We start from the raw sequence: 10,928 nt of genomic DNA on the forward strand, positions 1-10,928 counted from the left end.
TACGGAATTTCTTTTAGAAGTACATAAATTCAGTTAGTACTTCACAGGAAGGGGGCACGCGGTGGCGTAGTTGGTTGGGGCATTATGTTACAAGCCAGAAGGTTACGGGTTCAAGTCTCGATGAGGTCATTGTATTCTTTTTCTTATTTTCAATTGACCTAATCCTTCCAGCCGCACTATGGCCCTGAGGTCGACTCAGCCTCTAACAGAAATGAGTACCAGGAATTAATTAAATGATTTTCCTGGGGAGTAAAACGCGGATGGCGCCATTTATGAGCCGATTGTCTAGAAAATGTGGGACCCTCAACGTCTCACAACCGTATGGGCCTTCACGGCCTGTTACAAGGATACCTTTCCTTTTTTACTTACCTCACAGGAAGCACTTCATATCTCCGCTACAAAACCCAACCGGTTAATGCTGTTTCGAGGGAGGGGGAGATGGTTGTTCATTTTGATAACCATACGGAACACACAAATGCACTCTGTACACAGAATGCCGAATTTTAGTATATTAAAGGAGCTGGTACTTATAATAACCACGTGACTTTAAAGGGTTATTTCAGTCCACACCTTCATCATTTATTTCCTTCAGATAAATTTTAATAATGTCCTTACGTCTTTGCCTTTATCTCTTTCTTCGAAGTATTGTCATCAAAATTCTGTGTCTTCATATTTCATTCACGTATGCTATGCTTTCCTCTGATCCCATTCCTGATCATCCTTTTTATTTTTCCCCTTGGCACTACAGCCCCAGTGGACCTTGGCCTACCTCCATGAACTTCTCCGTTCACTTCGGTTTTTCTAGATCTTACCCATTCGGTAGGACTCCTTGGGCGGGTGATCAGCTCGTCGCAAGGCCTCTACCTGTACACAAACACAGAAAAACGCACACACACAAACTAAACATCCATGCCCTGAGTGGGATTCGAACCCATGATCCCGGTTTCCAAGCGAGCGAAGACAGTACATGCCTTAGACCGCTCGGCTACCGTGACCGGCAGTGTATAAGAATTCAGTTCGTACCTCACAGGAAACAGACCCGAACCCACGATCCCGGTTTCCAAGCGAGCGAAGACAGTACATGCCTTAGACCGCTCGGCTACCGTGACCGGCAGTGTATAAGAATTCAGTTCGTACCTCACAGGAAACAGACCCGAACCCACGATCCCGGTTTCCAAGCGAGCGAAGACAGTACATGCCCCTGATCATCCTTGTGCGGTTGAAATTACGTCTTCTGATAACAGGAACTGATCTGTCCTCCTTGCCTTAGGATTCTCGGCCTGTATTGAGGAATGTGATGAGCTGGCACATGAGCCTAGTGAAGCTCTGCCGTAACGTTCGCATATCGCACAGTGTTACTTCTGCAGCCAATTACTTTTGTTTCCTCTCGTAACTTAGTTTCGATGTTATCAGAATTACCGGTGCGTGAAATTTACTGTTGCGCTTGTCTGTCAGCATTGAAGCCTGGTCTGTTTCTGAATCGTGTCATGGCTCTTTTATTTCCCACACCCAGGCCAGGCTCCGACATCCATTACTTTCTCCTCCCCGTTCTTGGGGTAAGGCAGGTTGTTTAATGACACTGTCACAGTCGAGACTATACAGAGCGGGGCAATAACTTTTGCCAACTGAAACGTCGTCTTTAGTTCTCATGTTGCCAAAAAAGTTTCCGAAAAAAATGTGCGTAGTATCGAGGGTCGCATAAGATGAAGACTGAAGTACTGTGAACTGAGCTCAGTAATAAAAGGCGATACTCCGTGATTTTAGTCCGCAAGAGAACTATACCGACCGAGCGAGCGACCGCTGCTTGTCGGCGAAATTTAGTGCCAACTTTTGCGGATAGAGTGTCACGTCGTCAGCGCAACGAATCCCCACGGCCTTTAATTTCGATTTTCTAGAACGGATCCGCTGTTTCCTTGAAATAGCTCCTCAATAATCATCACGAGGCTGAGTGGACCCCGTTCCAGACCCACTACTTCTCAGAAAATCTGGTAGCGCCTGGACTCGAACCCGGTCCTCTGGATCTGTATAGAACAAAAAAACGAAAGCTTCAGTTTTCATGTATTTCTTTTGTGATGTTGAATGACCATGTACAACACAGCATGCCATTGAGTTTTTCTGTTGTACAATGCTCGCTATGAAAAAATTATATAGAGCTCCATTTTCAAAACCCAAAATGACCTCCTTATTCATTCTTTGTAAGGTGAGGCTGAGTGCACTTGGTACTGGGGCCACTACTGGCCTATTGTACCAGCCCCAGTTGATAGGTGAGGGTGATTGTTGAGCAATTGGTGCAATGAAGATAGGTAGGGGGAAGCGGAAGTACTCGGAAGAAACCTGCCAAAGCGCCACTTTGTACACCACAAATCCCACTTGACCAGACCCGGGCGGCCGCGGTGGGAAGCCAGTGACTAACCGCCTGAGCTATGGCCCTCATATTTCCATAACGCCTTCGCGCACAGAAAAAAAAATGTTTCCCACATCTTTAATGCTCTTTTGTACTATGCAAAATTTGTTGGAAACTTTTTTCATAACAAAAAATATTGGATATATTTCAGGTGGTAATATTTATTGGTCCACCCGTATAGCGCCGATGATAAGGGATTTATGTCTTACTTAGCTTTTATTTTGCCCAATTTCTCATCCATTACACTAGGAATTTTGTTTCAAATGCTTTCCTCAGTGACGTCGGCTAAGCTTTCACCGAGCTTCACGGCGTTACGTCACAGAAGAACGTTATCTTCATAGTCACAGTTGTGAATCTCATATCTCACGCATCCTTGTTTGGCTCAGTGGTTTACATATGGAATCGCTTTCAGTGGAATATCTATTTTTGCCAACATATCTTTAGCATCCGGCGGCTTTGCGGATCATTGAACCTGAACCACGGCAGACACTTGCCAAAAAAAAAAAAATTATTCTTTAAAGGATTAAGGTACGATACCGCGCGGGCTTATTATTTTCATAAATCCGTCGGGTTCAGAAGAATAAAGCCAGTAGTGTATGTCCTCAGACCGCCTCTGTGGTCTAGTGGTCTAGTGGTCAGCATTCCTGGCTACAGATCCAGAGGTCCGGGTTCGATTCCAGGCACTAACAGATTTTCTGAGTAGTGGTTCTGAAACGGGGCCCACTCAGCCTGTGAGGATAACTGAGGACCTATTTGAAGGAAATAGCGGCTCCGGTCTAGAAGACCGAAATTAAAGGCCGTGGAGATTCGTTACGCTGAACACGCGACACACTCTGTCCGCTAAAATAGGCACTAACTTCGCCGACAAGCGGCGGTCGCTCGGTCGGTATAGTTCGCTTGCGGACTAAAATCACGGAGTGTATGGCCTCTTGGGAACACAGCTGTCTCCCTCACGCACTCTGCTCGCCACAAAAACAAGCAGTGGCTGTGATCAACTGACCGCATGTTGCAGTATGCCAGCACACTCACGCGGTACAGAGAACTGTACGTTTGTGGAGGGGAAACGCTGGGGCTGGCATGTGAAATAGGGAAGACAAAAAGTGGCATGTCATCTTTCCCAGTGCCTGCCAAACAATCCCATTGGCCGAGGTGTGAGAGGCTGTCTGACTGCGCATTCATATCGGACGTAAGTTTACACTGTATTGGCTTGTACTGTACACGCGGATACAAGTGCTGTATTGTTTAGCAGCTGGGAAGAGCTCTCACCTTTGTACCGTTTTAATATGTGCCAGATTGCGAGCAGGACCCTTTTTTGTAAAGCTAATAGTAGTTCAGCTAGTCAGGAAATTCCGCGTCTTTCATAGAACCTGAAGGTTCTGAAATCTGAAGTATACAGTACGCAACCTGAATCCTTATTTATTTAAGATACTGTCATGATATATGAGTGACCATAGACGGGGTTTTGGATTGGATGGTTGTATTTATTGCACCTTATACATTCATAACTCGGGACTACACTCAATACAGCGCTATCGCTGATTTACTCAATTTACAGTTCACCGTTACACTAGGATTCTCAGTCTTCACTAGTCGTATCCCGGCAACGGATTCATAACCGTCTCAATGTGACTTCAAATCACACGTGAAGTCTTTTTTCACAGCCTAAGTCCTTTCTTACCATTCTTCTTCAATTGTCTATTCCGAAGACTCGACTCAATTCTGTTCCAAGCTCATATCCTGGCAGGCTGCCGTCTCGAAACTCTGCTCTTTACTTCTTTGCTTACTGCTCTATATGCCGAAGATTTCTTTATAATCACTTTCCACGGACCACGCAGAAAACGCAGCCACTATTGTTAGGGATGTGTTTACCGATCCGTTGCCTAGCAATAGACGTCCTATTGTTGCGCGCGTTGGCTCCCGCGGAATGTGTTTGCCGAATCGTTGCCTAGCCATGTCTATGTGTCACAATTATATAATAATAATTTCAGCAATTAGACGCCGCCAAGCCCTGAGCTGAAGCGGTTGATCACTTCTGACTCCACCGGCTGGGTGGGTGAGTGGAGAAGTGGATTCATGAGGGAATGTGTTACTGAATGGATGGATTAGATGTGCAGATGGATGCATGATTAGGTGGATGAGTACATAGTTAAATGGATGGATCGAAGGGTGATAGGTAGTCGGGGCGGTGCATGGGTGGACGGGTAGGAGTGCAGATGGGTGTAAAGAAGGGCTGGGGGATGGATGGATGGCGAGGTGCATGTGGGCTGATGGATAGGTAGAAGGGAGGAGTGAGGGACTGCGTCCTTGCAGTGTACTGAGCATGTTACGCGTTTCTCAGAGGCGTGGCAGTTAAGTCAACTTTAATTTGCGGTTTGTGTTGCTGCATCATTAATTACCAGCCGCCTTGATATTTCTGGGTACATCGTCATATGCACCACTTGGTTTATTTATTACACTTCTATTTACTTTCTTCCTAGCATGTAAAGGGAAGGTAAAGTTGCCCCTGTACTTAATTATGTAATTAAGCACTATGGCGGACTGGAGGTATAGCTCCATAATTTTTTTACCTCAGCATTAGATGGAGGTGAGTGGTCAGCTTCACCCCCCCCCCCACCCGGGAAAAGAACCCACTTTTATCATTTAATAGGAGGCTGGGTGGATCCCAGAGTCTTCCTGGACGTTATGGAGAAGAGAAAATCTCTTTCTCCTGCAGGAAATCGAACCCCGGTCTTGCAGCTCATAGCCTAGTCACTATACCGACAGAGCTATGCTGGCTCCCTTTGTAGCCAATAGTTTTCCCATCTCTCTTGCACATTTTAATTCTTAATATTGGTCGCCAGTTCCTGAAACTATCGACATTTTTCAGCCGCCTCCGTGGTCTAGTGGTTAAGAGGTCTGGGTTCGATTCCCGGTGCTACCAAATGTTCTAAGAAGTAGTGTGTCTGGTACGGGGTCCACTCAGCGTCGTGAGGATAATTGAGGAGTTATTTCAAGGAAATAGCGGCTCAGATCTAGAAAACCGAAATTAACGGCCGTGGGGATTCGTTGCACTGACCACGCGACACCCTCTATCCGCTAAAGTTGTTACTAACTTCGCCGACAAGCGGCGGTCGGTCGGTATAGTTCGCTTGCGGACTAAAATCACGGAGTTTGTTTTGTGTTGTTTGTATTGTGGTCATCTATTGTTGATACAAAATATTTTCCAATCCACTCAGAATTAGTTTTTTTTCTTTGTCCATCGTCCGGTATTGTAGAAACTAGAGAACACAGCGTTTCGGAAATTTGATCTGTTTCCGTCCTTAGGTTAGAAGGAAGACACAAACTCTGTTGTGTCCCTCAGAAAGAGCTAACCTCGATAACTGGATCATCGTCAGAACCGTTTGGAATCTACATGAATGCAGTTATACCCACCGATATTGGAAACATGCCTAAGAGAGTTATCCTCCATCTGCTGTTGGAAGGAGAGTGCGTCATCATAATTTAGTCACGTAGACGATTACGTCATCATTATACAGTTACTAGATTCTATTTTCAACATACTTGCGGAATTAATACGCCGTTGGGAAATTGAAACATATTACACAGGTCTTTTCTTTTGTAAGGTTGCCTTCGCAAAGTATGGCGTACTGTGATATATAGCATTGATGGATTGCGGCACGAGGGAGTCAGTAAATAGGTCACAACTGGAAGCAAAGCAGCTGTAATGGACTTAATGGGTTTTCTATTTGTATCACTAGGTAGCAGCACAGTCCAGCTTCATGACAATCTAGGTAGCAGACGCGCATGCGCATGTTCAGAGGCTGATTTCGGTAGTCAAAATGGACCGTGCTTGAGGATTACGATTAGCTAACATACATGTGGTTTGCTTGCTTCTACGGACGAAGAAAACACAAAAATCTTCACCGGAGCAATCAGAATTACTTTATATAGTTGAACAAACCAATTATAAATTAGTTTTTTAGAGAGGAAGTTTTCGACAGCTACCTTAATAGCAAATATTACTGAATAAATTTGTATTCCATATGATAGAATTTTATATAAATACTGTAAATCGTAAATAATTTACTGACACATACACCGTACTCAAAGGTTTCCTCTCGTTTGTATTTTATTTAATTTATATTTCAACTAAACTGGTTCTTTCAGTGTAGGTGGGGCTGCTGTGTAAAGCTGTGTTTCATTAAGCCTGCATACAGTAAGTTCGTGACACGCGTGCAAATAAGTAACCTATAATTGCTTTTATATACTATATTTTTCCTGAACAAAACTGAAATGCAATACTACGTCCTGTTCCTTTTATATGCAAGTTACACAAGGCGTGCAAGAGAAACCAGAACATGTGTTATGTCACATTCTTTCATATTTGCATCTGAATTTAATAGTAAGAATGTTTTACTGTTTGTATCATACAGTGCATTAACGTTCATATATCAGTTACCATATTAAATTGCCCTACTGACGTTTATATTCATTGTGGAGTTTGTTAAGTTGTATGTAGAAATTTAATTCTGGGATACGTGTATAATGTAGTGTAGTCTATTGAAAGAAAATCCACCTTTCGGAAGAACATATCGCCTCCATTTTCAGGTTTAAGATACCAGCGTGAAAGCAGGTGACAAGCAGAGTAATCGGCTAGCCAGAGATTTCGGATTATATAGGAAGCAGGAAGGAAATGGAAGAGAGGACCTCAGTTCGCATTGGCTCGCCAAGAAACAGAATGAAACCGCTGGGCTCTCCGAGTATATAGTAATCAGAAGGAAATGGAAGAGTGGACTTCAGTTCCCATTGGCTCGCCGAGGAACAGAATGAAACCGCTGGGGTTTCCGAATATATAGGAATCAGAAGGAAATGGAAGAGTGAACCTCAGTTCCCATTGGCTCGCCGAGGAACAGAATGAAACCGCTGGGCTCTGCGAGTATATAGTAATCAGAGGGAAATGGAAGAGTGAACCTCAGTTCCCATTGGCTCGCCGAGAAACAGAATGAAACCGCTGGGCTCTGCGAGTATATAGTAATCGGAGGGAAATGGAAGAGTGAACCTCAGTTCCCATTGGCTCGCCGAGAAACAGAATGAAACCGCTGGGCTCTCCGAATATATAGGAATCAGAAGGAAATGGAAGAGTAGACCTGAGTTCCCATTGGCTCGCTATGGGACAGAATGAAACCGCTGGGCTCTCCGAATATATAGGAATCAGAAGGAAATGGGAGAGTAGACCTCAGTTCCCATTGGCTCGCCGAGAAACAGAATGAAATCGCTGGTTTCTCACATGATCACCGACCGAACCAATAGGAGACGAACAGGAATTTTGGTGGCCTTGAAAAGGGGCGGTTTTAATGGTCTGGGAAAAGGCAGGGTTTGAAAAACGGGCGAAGAATGTGCACTGATGCTAGGAATATGTTCTATAATAATTTCCATATTCTGTGCTAAAGAGAACATTATGCTTGTGCGTTTCTTTCTGTTAAGAAAACCCGAGAGCAACAATACGAAAACTCGTGAGTGAGTTGCGTTGTCATGTTTTCTGATGTAGAATGGCCCCGACCGTATGGGGGGAGTCCCGGTTAGTTACACTGACACTGTTTTGTTTCAGAATGCTACTCAGGACCTGTTTGAGCTGCTGGAGAGAGTGCAGAGCAGCCGGCTAGACGACCAGAGATGCGTCCTGCCCCCGTACTTCACGCAGGTAGGCAACTCACCACTCACTCTCTTTCGTCTTCATTCTCAATCCATTTAGCTGTCACGATACCAGGGGTGTCCACACACCGTGAATATTTTACCAGTACCTCGGAGTGCTATATACAATTTCAGTGTTGTTGTACTGCTACTCTTGCAGCTTTGGATTTGACTTAGTGATGTCTTGAATAGTTGATAGATACGCAGCTGGTCAAGACATTTCCTGCTGTTATGGGGACCTAAAGCTTGTTACCGTGCTCATATGAGCCAAATGACCCTGTCCAGTACACAAGCCCACATCTTCTTTCTATGAGACTGATGGTTTCTGCCCCTTCCACGTATTTTATCAATAAATTTATTTATTAGCAAATGACTTCCATTTGATGACACATAATCAGTGTAGTTGAGGAGGAGTCTTTAAATAAATACTGTCAACGTGTATTGGTGACTATAGACGAGGTTTGGATTGGTGAATAGACTTATTGACCACCCACACGTCGTAACTGCAAATAACTAACACTATTGCTGATCTGCAAACTACAAATCACTCCACACTGTCTTCTCAGTCTATTTCCACTAGTCATTACTTGGTAACAGCTCTCCGCAGTGGCAGTTACTATACTTTGCATTATCTTTACTAGACGTTTCCTGGTACCGAATATTAGCTTCCATTATCCGCTGGTTAGCACTCCATAGCTGAACCCTCAACTGAGCTGAACTACTGAACTGAACTCCCAGTTATTTTTCATCTCTCGTTATATAGACTCAGGTCGAACCTCACGGAAAACGCGTGTCACATGTCAGAATGCGTGTTCATTTGCCCGTTACCCAGCACCGGGCATGGCGCGGACCACATAATAAATTCCTCATCTTTTGTCAGAATTCATGTTTATCGGCCTGTTGCCTAGAACTGGGCATGGGGCGGAACATATAGAAAACACTTCTTCTAATACATTTTCTATTGTTGCGTGCGCATATTTCGGGTTTTGCATAGAAATGGGTGTACATGTCACAGTATGTAAGCGCGTATAGTGACCGGGTGTTGAACCCGGTGGAAGATCTTGGTGCTAACACAAGAATATCTTTGCGACCTGTTATTATAGCTGGAAATTATGTTTTATATTTCATGTCAGTGCTGTAAATGTGAAGTGTAGGCCCTGGGTCATTATGCGAAGTATAGGCCTATGTTTTATTCATTTCTGTTAGAGCCACTGCATGTAACGCCCAGTACATAGTTACGGTTGAATGCAGTGGGATGGTCCGGCATATTAATATGCGCTTGCTGTCCAACGGATTGCGACATGATACTAAACCAATTCTCTGTAAAACGAAAAAGTTTCTTTCGCAAGTAAAGTACTAGCGGTGTACGTAAAATTCTGGTGCCTGAAATACAGTATCAGTGACTGCGCAAGTCGCATGTAACATTATTTTTGTTGAGTGTCCTTTGACCCAAATGTATAAATTCATATATCAAATTGGGTCTGTCCACGTGTTGCATCTCCGAAAATACGAATTGAATTTTGACTAAACTAAATGTTACGTGTCTATACTAAATTTTTTCGAGGGAATTTAATTCTTTGTTCGTATACCCTAACCTTAAGCTCCACTTCCGTTGATGTCCTCTACAGTATTACATATTTAACGAAGCGGAAATGCACAGAGTGTCCCGACAGCCACTCTGGGATATTAGGAGGCTGTATTTCATTAACCATTACACATATTTAAAAAAAAATCATCGAAATCAATTTTAACTCAAAAAGTTTGTCAATAAATTTCGACTTACGTGCTTTTGGTAGAATGGTAAATAAATAGCCGTTGACTGATTTCAGACCATCTCTGCAGTTATTGTTACAACAAGAAGAAATCACGAGGTAAAGATAAGTAAAGCTATCCCTATAACAGGCCATGGAGGCACATAGGTTTGTGAGACATCGAGGCTCCCACATTTTCTAGACATTCTGCTCACAGATAGTTGCGAAGTCAGTCTTACGCTCCGGCCGCTGTTTACCGCCAGGAAGATACCTGGTACACATTTCTGTTACAGGCAGAGTCGACCCCAGGGCCATAGTGCGGCTGAAAGGAATAGGTCAATTGAAAACTCTAATGACCTCATCAGGAATTTAACCCTCGATCTTCCGCCTTGTAGCACAGAACTACGGTGCCGACATATGTGAGCCGAATGTCTAGAAAATGTGGGAGCCTCGACGTCTCACAACCCTATGTGTCTCCACGGCCTGTTACAGGGATAGCTTTACATTTACGTAATAAGTCGTAGGGCGTTTGGTTTGCTGTTCTTCGAGGCCAAATGACCGGGCCTGGACAGTGGACGGGGAGGCAAGAACGCATCACTTGGCCTCCGAAATCACAGAAATTGACGCCCAACAAGTTTTTCTTGTGGAGTTGTACCAGAAGCGATGCGTATGGGTGTACATGGCAGATGGCCAACTCAGGCAGCGGGTCACTGAAGTTGTGGACACTCCTCAGCTATCGGCTTCATAGCGCTCCTGCTGTGAATGGAACGCCAGTGGGAATTTACCGATAGAAAATTCGCGTGTTAAACTTTATTTCAGTGAATTATTTCTAGTGAACTAATGAACAGACCCCCGATCAGAGTGGCCGCGCGGTCTTGGGCATGAACTGTCTTCGCCCGCTCAAACACTAGTTCGAATCCCACTTGGGGGATGGATGTCGGTGTACGTTTAGTCTGTGTTTGTGTTGTTCTGTGTGTAGGTAGCGGCCTTGCGACGGGCTCATCCCCCGTCTAAGGAGTCCAACCGGCTGTATAAAAAAATCTAGAAACTGAAAAAGCGGCCAAGGCCCAGCAAAGGGCTTTAGAGCCATAGATCGATGGGTG

At 44.3% G+C, this 10,928-nt stretch overlaps 1 protein-coding gene across 7 annotated transcripts in view; it reads left to right on the top strand.

Moving 5' to 3' along the window:
• LOC111868990 (rap1 GTPase-activating protein 1) overlaps positions 1–10,928 on the top strand; it is a 639,633-nt gene that overhangs the window by 439,165 nt on the left and 189,540 nt on the right. For all 7 annotated transcript variants that reach the window (XM_023860137.2, XM_023860134.2, XM_023860132.2 and 4 more), the window contains one exon: positions 7,992–8,084. In XM_023860137.2, the coding sequence (XP_023715905.1) occupies positions 7,992–8,084 (93 nt within the window). The remainder of the gene's footprint in view (positions 1–7,991; positions 8,085–10,928) is intronic.

This window comes from Cryptotermes secundus, unplaced genomic scaffold (genome assembly GCF_002891405.2).
Source record: "Cryptotermes secundus unplaced genomic scaffold, Csec_1.0 scaffold70, whole genome shotgun sequence".
In the NCBI taxonomy this organism is placed as follows: Eukaryota; Metazoa; Arthropoda; class Insecta; order Blattodea; family Kalotermitidae; genus Cryptotermes; species Cryptotermes secundus.